This window comes from Echiichthys vipera (assembly GCF_963691815.1).
Source record: "Echiichthys vipera genome assembly, chromosome: 21".
Classification (NCBI taxonomy): Eukaryota; Metazoa; Chordata; class Actinopteri; order Perciformes; family Trachinidae; genus Echiichthys; species Echiichthys vipera.
Window position 1 is genome coordinate 10,794,149 of NC_139846.1, and position 12,185 is coordinate 10,806,333.

At 40.8% G+C, this 12,185-nt stretch overlaps 1 protein-coding gene across 1 annotated transcript in view; it reads right to left on the minus strand.

Moving 5' to 3' along the window:
* The window catches only part of malrd1 (MAM and LDL receptor class A domain containing 1), a gene marked incomplete at both ends in the record, with an annotated part of 58,947 nt that overhangs the window by 6,429 nt on the left and 40,333 nt on the right, over positions 1-12,185 (minus strand). The window contains 7 exons of the mRNA XM_083936066.1: positions 1,034-1,159; positions 1,722-2,000; positions 3,206-3,407; positions 4,988-5,145; positions 7,949-8,110; positions 8,233-8,361; positions 11,183-11,363. Of these exons, the coding sequence (XP_083792192.1) occupies positions 1,034-1,159; positions 1,722-2,000; positions 3,206-3,407; positions 4,988-5,145; positions 7,949-8,110; positions 8,233-8,361; positions 11,183-11,363 (1,237 nt within the window). The remainder of the gene's footprint in view (positions 1-1,033; positions 1,160-1,721; positions 2,001-3,205; positions 3,408-4,987; positions 5,146-7,948; positions 8,111-8,232; positions 8,362-11,182; positions 11,364-12,185) is intronic.

Genomic DNA, 12,185 nt, shown 5'->3' on the forward strand with positions numbered 1-12,185 from the left:
ATCCTCATGTTTGAAATCTGAAATCCTGCTCAGCCTTGATAAAGTAGCGTTGGCTTGGCAGTGAATGCTGATTTAAATGTGAGGTTTGGTCTTATTCCTGAAAACGCATGAAGGCAGAGGTTTTAATGTATTTTGGCAGCTCGCAGTAACCGTTGAGGTGTGCTTTGAAGACTAAACAGCCAGTCTTGAGAATGTCCTGGGAGTCACTGCTAAGGCTGGAAATCAGCAGACACGAATGAAGCTTTGGCAACACTTGAGTCAAAACTGACTGGTGACTCATGAGAGTATGATAAAGAGAAAAGGAGTATTAAATTAAATCAATGCACTTTAAATCTTATTTTTTGCAAACCAACAGATGGAGGAGAGACAGCGAGTCACCCAACTTGAAGGCCTTTCTTACTGGGATGGAGAGCCCTATTTAGAGGTCCCATATTGTAAAAAGTGAGATGTGATTTGATGTCTTTTTTATTATAAAATAGATCGAGGGGCTATATAATTGCTGTGAGAGTATGGAAACGCTGAATCATCAGAGAAATGCACACTGTCTTTAAATCAGCCGTCACGACTTCCATGAAGTTGTGTTGTCACAACTATACATATATGTATATAGGCAGAAAGTGCTGCAAGAGCCCCGTTACAGTCATTCTCCGGCTGCAATGAAGTTGCAGAGACACAGAGAGCTGAGATGTGGAAGACACGCAAACACTGACCAATCAGGGCAGACTAGGCTCTTTCAGCAGGGAGTCTTAAAGAGACAGACGCTATTACAGAGCGTTTCAGATAGAGGGTGAATACAGGTTTATTCAGACAATATGACAATTGTTCATTAAAAATCATTCATATAATTAAAGGAATATTAAACCATGCAGTCACTAATGAAAGTAGAAACTACATCAACTATATAATCAAAAGTAAAACACATCCGTACATATGTTTCTAAAAACCCTCTTGAGACGTGTTGGAGCTTCAAGGTCCAGGAATCATAAAATGGCAAAAAGCTTGAAAGGGGTGAAGGTATGTAAAAACAAGTTACCATAGCAGCTGGACTCATCAGAGTGAAAAGGAAGACAGTCTGCAGAGCGATCACAGCGCTTCTGAAGTGGGATACAACCAGGCGCACTTTCACACACCAGTTCTCCCAGCTCACACCGCAGCAGAGCTGGTGGAAAAAATGAGAGACAGAAGCAGGGACAATGTTCAAATATGTAGAGGGATGTTTGAGAGGTGGAGTCACAGAATGAGCCTCAAATGACACTTTGATCCTTCACATGCAAAGGGTGTCCTGCTTACATTTCCTTTGTTCCATCCTGCAAATGACTCATCTCACAAATACCTCTACCTCCAAAACAAAATTGTCCTCATGATAGAAAACATAAAACTGCTGCTCCCGACCATGGAAGCAATGAATACAATTGATTTATTTTAAAAAATTGAAAATGCTGACCAAAGTGCTCGAAAATGTATTTTAAAAATGAAAACAAATGTAACACCGCATTGCTGTAGTCATGTTGATAATTGTTGAGACATGTGAGCTTTTTCTCCAGCACTACATGAGTAATGATAATAAAAAATAATAAGACCGGCAATACGTTGATTTGATATAGCACCTTTTACAGACGAAGTCATAAAGTGCTTCACATGATAAAATTGTTAAAATAAGACCCACACAGTAAAAAAAATAGTCAAAAACCTACTTGACAAAGACACAGACACATACTTACAGCAGCTGTACTCATCCTCTCCATCAGGGCAGTCTGGGACGCCGTCACAGCGAAGTATGGATGGGACACACAGATCATTTAAACACTGGAAATGTCCAACAGGACAGCGATCCTGAGGAGGAAGAGTACCAGGTACCACAGTGGGACAAAACTCTTCGTCGGACTGGTCACTACAGTCCAGCTCTCCGTCGCACCTCCAGCTCTCTGGGATACACTGATAGGAGTACGCACACTGGTACTGGTCCACAGCACAGGTCAGAGGCTGGGGAGTAACTGGTCCTGAGGTGACAGATTACATGCACATAATTACACATGCATGCAGAGAGCTTATGACAGCAGAGAGACATTACGGACAATGGCAGCCGCCCCCTGCACACCGTCATCTGCACCCAGAGGAGCCTTTTCAGTGGAAGGCTGCTCCTGCCCAAGTGCAGAACCAACAGGCTCAAGAACTCATGGGTCCATCATTCCATCACACAACTCCTCACTCGGGGGGAGGAGGAAATAGAGGGGACAGAAGTGAAGGCGTGGGAGCCACTCACTGTGACATTAATAATCTACTCTTACATACCTGGACACTTATCTTCTTCTTATCTTTGTGCAATAATTTTATCCACCACTTAAGTGCTATGATTTAATCTTACTGCTCATTTCTGTCACATACAGTCATACACATTATCTTATACATTTCCTCTACATTTACTTTATCTGATTTCATTTTCCATGAATTTTAATTGACCTGTATACTTACATCTACCTCATATATATTTGACTAAGAGTTTATTGCTTACTGTTTATTTTCTTATTGTTTTTTATACTTTCTGTATTTATTTAGCTAAGAGTTTATTTGCTATCCTATACTGTATTTTTTTATACCTCTCTTGTGCTTTTGTAAGCTGCTGGAATCTCAATTTCCTTGCGTGAGTTCATCCCAAAGGATCAATAAAGAGAAGTTTAAGTCTAAGTCTAAGTCTTAACACACCTTAAATCCCCTTTCGTCGATTTTAGTCCACACAGCCGGCAGTGAGAAACCTCAGAGGACCGTTTGAAGACACCAAGAGTGGTGGAAAAATTGAAGGGCATGCTTCTTCAGAAAATCAACTGAGGAAGTAGTTCAGGGGTAAAAGAGAAGGCTGGGTGGGAGTGAGGAAACAACACAATATAAATGAAATTGCTTTAGCCTCTCCATTCCCCTGTGTGTCATCCCCTCGCTGTTGACCTAGTCTCCAAAGTGAATTTATATGGACCTACAGGGCAACAGGTTCCATTAACTCACTACACCCGCCCTGAAGGTCCACACAATTTGCAAACGGAGCACCGGGGCATGGATATTAGTGAACAGAAAATATGGAAAAGAGCAGACAGGGGAAGGTGAAAATTGGAGGAAATTGCATGAAAAATGAGCACAGTGCTGAAAGGACAGGAAATGAGAAAAAAACCCACAATGGAAAAGCAAAAAGATACCAAAAAAAATAACCTTTTACCTTCCATCATACACTCCGCAGTGTAGGAGATGTCATCCAAGGCGATGTCCGTCCACACGTCTCCTCCCACCTCTGCCTGGAAGGTCACTCTGAAAGGCGCTGGGTTGGACAGGATGACATTAGCGTATTTCCACTGGTTGCCATAGCTTCCAGTGGCTGCCCACATCAGCAGGCTGGTGCCACTGGGTCCAACGGTGTAGACCTGGTGAGGTGCAGAACAAACATGTCAACTTCATGGGACAGGAAATAACAATGAAGACGATGTTCTGTCATTTCAATTTAAAAGAAGTTTTGATCTGAATGATTTTCTCTCATTCTGAACATGGATACTTCCAGGTAAAGATTGATTTTTGACTTTATACATTATTTGTGATTCGACTACAGGGGATTTTAAAGCTTTTAATTCAATAGTTTATATTACACAGCTCTTTTTTTAAGTTTTAAAATGGGATTTGGATATGTGTAATACGTATTTCCACATACCTCCACACAAGATTGCACAAGATTGCCGGATTAATACTGTATATAATTAATAGAATAATTATTACTATTTTAATTACAGATAGTGTGACTAGTTGCTGTTCATGGGGGAATTGTTGGGTCTCTGTAAATCATAAATAAGTCATCGAGTGTGGTTTTTACATACTCTATATGTAAAGTGTCCTGAGATAACTTTTGCTATGATTCGACACTGTTGATAAAATCTAATTGAATTGAATTGAATTAAGTAATGTGTGTAAAATAAAAACAACAAGAAATGATTACATTCTTTATACGGTATTGCACATTTTTTTGAAGGTCCCATGTTGTATAAGTGACGTATTCATGTCTTTTTGATCATAAAGCAGGTTGAGGTGCTATATAAGTACTGTAAATATAAGAAAACGCTCAATCCACAGGGAAATGCACACAGCCTGTATTCAGAAACTGTCAAACTGTTAAACGAGCCGTCAGGACTGCTGTACGGTTGTAATCTCACAACTAAGTGCAGCTACATTGCTGTTACAGTCATTTCCCGGCTGCAATCACAGTGCAGAGATGCGGAGAGCGTAGATGCCGAAAACACGGAAATGCAGGCCTATCAGAGCAGACTGGGTTTTTACGGGTGGCAGGCTCAGCGAAACATGCGCTAAAATTGAGCGTTGAGGGTGAATACAGGTATATTTAGACAGACAGTATGAGAAATAAATGTTGTTTTTTTTTAACATTAATGCATTTAAATATGTATGCTAATAAGTAGAAACCCAAAATAAAAAGTATGTTATGTTAAACACTGCACCTGACAGGAGAATACTGTTGCCGTTTGGAGTAATAGCACATTTGTGAATATCTAGTGTACAGCTACATCTATTTTCTGACATTTTATTTCAGTGGCGCATCAAACCCAATTATTATTTTTTAAGTATTTACTGATTGTTTGTTGTCTTGAAATTAACCCAGCAAACAAAGAGACCTGAAAAAAGAACTGAAAAGAGGAATATTATAATCAAGTCTGTGTGCGGTGACGTGCTTTGATGGATGATTTCCTGGCCAGGAGACTTTCATTTCTTCCTGTGGGTATTAGGAGATTGACAGTAAGCAGAGTGTCATGTAGTGAGAGGAGCAGTGAAGCAGCAAAGACATTTCTGTCAAAAACGAAATTAAGCCTTCAGGTTGACTGTGACTGAGCATTACAGCAAATGACAATAAAATAAAATATGTTTGGAAGTTAGATGCCTGACACAAACAAAAACACATAAGGGCTTTGAATTATTTATGGCAATGTGGCTTTGATTAAATCACCTTCAGCGTTCCCATCCTGTCTGAGCCGTGCATGTAGAACCAGAAGCGCAGGTGACACAGGCCGATACTGGCCGGAAACGGACTCCTGGTTGACACCTTGGCAACGTCGCCTTCCCTCTGAGTGGCTGAGTGTACGTACAGGAAGTTCCCACCACCACCTTTGGAGATAAATACACTTCACATCTGCTGTGCATTTATGTAAAGTCTGAGTAAGATCCAGTGTGATGAGTGACACATGATGAGCTGCAGCCATTTAATACTCCAGCTTTACTGCAGGCGAGAAATCCAATAATGTTCTCCTGTTGGTTCCAATATACAAGATATTTGGATAGAGGAAAGTATTTCTGCTGCCTTGAGCCTGGAGCCAAAGAGCTGCAGAGAGCTTCTTCGGCTCGGCTAGGCTCGGAAATGAGACAGCGTCTGTGTGAGGCCAGAACAAAGTGGGAGTTTTCCACATGAGTTAAAGGGGATTTAAGCCCATCACAATCCACAGGCCACAGCAAACCCTGTTCCCACCCGCAATTCTTCTCGTCAGACTCAAAAAGATTTAGTCTGTGCATTTATTCAGATTGAAATAACTGCTGTGTGCACACATATTGCTCTGTCTTTCAGATGTTAACAGCGTCTGATAACGCAGCTACGTGATGTCTGCAGAATCATGTGCAACTCTCGTCCTTGCTCAGCTCTGTCATGAGCATGTGTGTGTGTGTGTGTGTGTGTGTGTGTGTGTGTGTGTGTGTGTGTGTGTGTGTTACAGATGGTTGGGTTTATTGCTCTGCTCTGTAGTGAGATCATAAGTTCACTCTATGACACTGCGCCCAGTCTCCAGATTCATCTCTCAGATCAATAAACTCAAGAGGTGAGTGGGTGTGGACACAGCAACTCACCCACAGCCTATATAACAGAGCATTCGAGCTACTCTGACCAGGGTCTGTTGGTTCATTGAATGCACCGTTAACAATGAAACGCCACTTTACAAATATATTGGAGGATCGCTTCTCGGCCTTTTGGCTGAGTTAAGTGTAGTATCTGATCTTATCAGTTTAATATCTGATAAGTCCCATATATTAAATACATTTTTGGAATAGGGGCTTGCTCAGTCCACTCCACGCATCGACCTGGTATTGCAGTACCTCCAGGAACAGTGCACCCCCAAATTTAGAAGTAGAAAAAAAGAAAAGAAAGAAAGAAAATATATATATATATATATATATTGGAGGATATGATAGTTAAAAATGATACATGTGGCAGTACAATCAAACAACAGTTATACAAGCTGTTGTATAGCCATAAATCTAAAGTCTCCTGACACACACACACACATATATATATATATATATATATACATATATATATATATATATATATATATATATACGCTTTTCGCCCGAATTCATCTTTTAAACCCACAAAAAAGTAGGCAATAGGCTTCTTTCCCATCACCAGTACACAAGTCGGCCTTTTTTCTTGCTTGTCATGACATCACAAACACACCAAAAAACAGTGTTAGTAAACATTAGAAAGCAGCAGGCCAATGAAAATGTTACTGTGTTACTTTTTTATTTTTTTTATATCTGTCACTTATTCGGCCTCTCTTCCAAACTCAGTGCTGACTAGAGTGGAGCGATGTTGCAGCGCTGCTCGGGCAGAGACGGACAGGATTTGAGATGACAGAAGTTATCGTCGGCTGCAACCCGCGTCGTGGCATCACGCCGCAAAGTGGGGAAAATTAGCATGTTCATGTGGGAGTTTCCATCACTGCTGATCGGAGCTGAAGCTGATAAATACCAGTGACTGCATTTGTGATTTGTCCTGGGAACTAAAGTTTTTGACTAAAATACAAGGAGAGGCCAGATGTTAGCGGGTGTTAGTGATGTTAGTGAGTTTTTTATGAAAGGAGCCAAAGTTTCCCCTCAAATGAACTCCTGCTACACAAAACTGTAATAAGACTTTTCATTATTTTCATGATGCTATCTCAACGTCATCTTCTAAACAGCAAGAGTCTTTTTTTTTTTTTTCAAAGCCTGTGTACCAAGAAAAGGAAGCAGCATTAACATACTGACAGCCAAATGAATTCAAATGACAAAGTCACAACTACTCCAGGATTCATTTTCAATTAATCAGTATTAAAAATCATGTTTTGATACAGCAGCATCCGTGTAAACAAGATAAACAAGTCCGATGCTGTTTGGCTCAGTTTGACTCAGGCTGACATGGATCAGGATGTATTATTAACCCGGCCTTCACATGCCTGTTGGAAGCTCCTTTTTCCCAGCTGTCAGGTTGTAATTACAAAGGCGCGGCGGTCAGAGCTGAAACATGGAGGGTGTAAGGACGGGGGACGCAGAAGTTGTTAAAGTGTTCTTTTTTTGACAGAATTATTAATTTTTCACTTACAAACAGGATAGAAAGCAAACACATGCAGTGAGTTTTGAACAGAAACCATTAGTGGGAATTCATAGTTGTGTTGTGTCAGCAAGTGCTCCTTCTGTCATGATGAAGAGGTCAAAGGTTAGAACATCTCACAAACTTGTGTGTCAAAATGATTTGTAATTATTGTAATTAAACCCTGAAGGGAAATCCATGTACTCCGGTTGGGAATTAGTAGACTATAAAGTGTCCTCCAAGGATAACATCAGTCATTACAGCAAATCCTGTTTATATTTAAGTGCCAAAGCCCTCGGCTGCAGAAATTATGATTCTTGACCATCGGGAGCAAGGAAGGATGTTGGGTGGCGTTATTATAGAGACAGAAATCTGAGACTGCAGTTTGTTGCCTGTTTCCTACTGACAATGAATATCCTCTCAACTGAGAATATAGATTTATTTGTCATCATTTGTGATAGGGGTGACAGATCAGAAAATGTTTATGTTGTCGCTCTGGAGTGAACAGACAAACAACATATCTTGTTGTTTGGTTTAAAGGACAGAGACAGGGTTGGCAGCAAAGGGGGTACTGACCTGGACTGTGGTCAGTGTGAGGTCCAGCTCCTGGTGTCTCACTCTCACGACCGATCCTCCAATCAAAGTCATCATCTGCGTCCTGAGAAAGCTTGCAGGTGTCCTCCCACTGGTTTCCATCCATGTCGAAGTCACAAGCGCCCGGCAGGCCGACTATGTGTTCTACAAGAGAGAGAGATGCAAGGAAAGAGTGGGAAGTCTGACTTTAAAGTTGTTTTTCTGCTCTGCCATTGGATTGATTATCTTTCCAATACCACAGAAACCTAGTTCCCATTTCTACTCACCGCAATCTATCTCATCGGATTCATCGGCACAGTCGGCCTTGTTGTCACACACCAGGTGGGACTCAATGCAGTAGCCACTGTGACACACAAAGTCTGTGACTGCAGGGCAACTGAGTGGCTCCAAAACATCTAAAAACACGCAGAAAAACTTAGGAACCAATCTGAAGTGCAGTCGTTAGATCACAACGGTACAGAAGTCCTGATGTCCCATTTAAAGGCACAGTTTCTGAATACGGACGGTGTGCATTTCTGTGTGTTTTGATACTTTCACAGTATTTATTACGCATCTCCACCTGCTTTATAATAAAAAAAGACATGGAAATCTCCCGTTTTTCAATGTGGGAATGTTTTTTAGGTCTGACCCACTAGACAGGAAACTATTTCTACTTTTCCATTCAGATGAATCAAATCAGCTTCAGGGGGAAATGCTACGACGAACAACTGTGTCATATTGAGATTTCCTGTTTTCTTCACCAAAGCACACGAGGGTGGAGGAGACTGTAAACAAAAGCAGACAAAGGCCTGTCAGGGAAATCAAAACCTCCCTGTTCCAGCTCAGCCTTGTTTGAGACGGAACAGAGAGGAAGGGAAAAAAGATCAGGTGGAGCAAACACAGCACACGTATGATGACGTTACACCGTGGGGAAGTTTTAGACATTAAATGATGAATGTGAAAGAGTTAATTACAGGACTTCAGCGCAGTTAATACCACCATAGAATAAACTGGAAATGCATTTTAGCATTTAAAGTACCGATACAGAGTCACTTCCGATACAACACTATCAAGGTACGTTGACCAGGTTAGCGATGGTTTCACGATACAGAGATTATGCAATACATTGCAAGAAAATAATCTACAAAACATCACGATGTCTTTGTAACTGAAGAAGAAAATAACCCTAAAAAATTATGAATTATGTATTTACTAACTGCATTGGTGCCAGTTACACAGAATTTGACAACTAAGATGAATCGACGTACAACAATGCGCCATCATTTCAATGGGAAATTAATTTAAACACACATTTTCTGTCATGTGTGATGACGGAGAATACACGGATGAGGGGACCCAAATGCAGACCAGAACTCAGGAGATGTTATTAACAAATTTAATAAAAGTAATTTACAAAAAGGTGCACTAACACAAAGGAAAAACACGAAGAACTAGATACAAACTGACACGATGAATGGACACAAAAGGAGCAGGTACACAGGGAGACATCAGGGTAAGTAGAGGGTGCGATCCGGCACTGAGTGAGGCTCAGTACCGGATTGACAGAGTGGCAGGTGATTAGTGCCAACAAGGATCACCTGCCAGGAAACAAACTCAAACCAGAGAACAGAAAGAAAGCACAAACAGAAAAACACCGACAGAGGGAGACAAAAAGAACGATTAAAAAGGAGAGAGAGAGACTGTCCAGAACCAATCACAACATTTTCTTCTGTAATAAAGATACTGTATTTACATTTGGCACCAGTGTATTGACAATATGGAAGTAATACAATACATTGCCGCATCAATATTTTGTTCCAACCCTTTGAAAGTTGTTGGTGAGTGACATTTATTCTTGGATGGACAGTCTGGTCCTTGCACGCACGCCTCTCAATCTGTTGTGCTCTGTCTCAGTTTGTCTGTAGGTCAGTGTTTATGTCTCTCTGTGCAACTGTGATTATATTTGTGTATTGCAGAGGGCCTTGGCAGCACCAGAAAACAGCCCACATGGCGTCCACATTGTGCCAGGTCCTGTTTAATGTGTAGCATCTGTCTCGGACATAAACATCAAACGGCGTCTGTCAGCAAACTGTCGTCCCACAAAAAGAATCTTACTCTCTCTACCTCTAGGACACGCCAGCTCTTTCCTTCTCTTCCTCCGAGTGTGCCAGCGGCAGAATCAATTTCATGCCCTGATCTATCAGTTGAAAAGATCGTAAAATAATTTCATAGGATGTTTACATCTTGCTTGTGAAGATTATGAAAAATACTTTATTAAAACAAGGACAGAGGATAGCAAGAGAGATAATGTCATTTTAAAAAAAAGTTCAGATTCATTTTCTAGGCCACTCTTACTGCTGCGATTACTTATTCAGGCACAATAAACCGCATGAATAAGCTTGGATTCCTCTTTCAACCGTTTTATTCCTGCATTTGCAAAGACAGTCAATTCACAGGTAATTCAGTAATGTTCAAGACAAGTTTAAATATATTATTAAAATATATAAAGTTAGATATGCACTGGTATGAAAAGCTGACTGAAAACAAAAGAGTTAATGAGTCTGAACGCATGAATGTTTTTCTCAAACTATCAAAAGTTCAGTAAAATTGAAGTTACTTTAAATTAAAGACGCATGAAGTTTTTGTGACCTTAATACCTGTGCAGATGTTTGCTGAATACCAGCGACTCTGATGACTTTACCAGGTGGTGAGATTTTTGGCTTTACACGAATTTTCCCAGCCCAGTGCTCCATTTTTTGGGGCAATGACATTTCAAGACATTTCCCATCTCCTCTGCCCTCCTACTTGCACTTTTCAACACCTCAACCATAGATGAAAGTGCTGCAATGCATTTAAGTTTCAAAAGAACCGCAATACACCTGCCGACCGTATCATAATGCAGAGGGAGGGGGAAAGGTGGACATTTACATCTCACGCCATTTATGAGCACAAGCCTCTTGTCCGTGAGTGTGATACGGTTGGTGTAGTGCAGTAAAAGTAAAACTGCTAACAACTAGGTTTGCTGAGGGGGAAAAAATAGTTTTTGATTTTGGGGTGAACTGTCCCTTTAAAGAGCACTAAACTACGCTTTTATAAAGTTAATAGGATTCTTGTTCTAGTGTTCCCTGCAATGTCTGGGAGGGTTATTTCTCTTAAATCTTTTGATCTATTTTAGTTTGGGAAATAGGCAACAACTTACACTGCTTACAGAATGTGTGTGTTGTTCATATCACCTACTTGGGGCACAGTTTATGAACTCCAGGTCATCCAGGGCAGCTCCTCCGCTCACGTCCCTCGAGCGGATCCCCTCGAATATCACTTCAAAGTTCCTCAGCTTCCTCAGAGGGATCTCTGCTCGGTTCCATTTATTCCCTTGATGGCCCGTTTTGTTCCATGCCTCCCATAAATTGCTCCCTGTCTGTGAAGAAGAGCAGCGTTGACAAAGGGACGATCATGCGGTGGCATTTCTGGTTACAACATCCACTGTAATGGTTTCATGGAGTCTCAAAGTGGATTCAAAGCTACAGAAGTGATCATTATCAGAAACATATACGTCAAACTTTGAGTATCAGAGAGTCGAGAGTCAAGAGTGAAGAGCTTTAAGTTACAATTGGCTGAGATTAACTCTTGAGCAGACTGCTGAGAACCAGTGACTATCATCTGAAGAGTCATTAAAGTCTCATTAGCACAGCATTGGAGTAATAGGGTCCCCTGCCTTGAGACCTGCTATTCAGACTGAAACCATGCTCAGTCTGAGTTATGGTAATGGCTCTCTCTCATGCCACATCTGGAACATATTAAAAGACAGACTGATGTGTATTTCTCTGTAAGTCCTCTCTGTCTTTTCCCATGGTACGAGCCGGGCACTATATCATGACTAATACAGCTTTGGAACAACAAATGTGGCTTTGAAAGGAGTTTAGTGGACTTATATTGCATGAGCCATCATCTCACTGGTGGTTTTTAGTGTTGTGTCAAGAGCATGGAGGAGACATTTACAAAGTCATTTCACATCACATTAAAGATACACTGTTACACTGACGCAAGAGTATAAAGAACCTGTAGTTATTGATGAAGCAGTAGTAACTTGTAAAGGACCACTCCAGAAATGTTTAAAGTATGTGAAAACAGCTATGATTAATCTTTTTTTAACATGGTTTTCCCACATAGAAAATAAAAAGATAACAGTCAGAGAACGGGCTAGAAGCACATCTAGTATTCTCCCTCATTGAGAAATTCT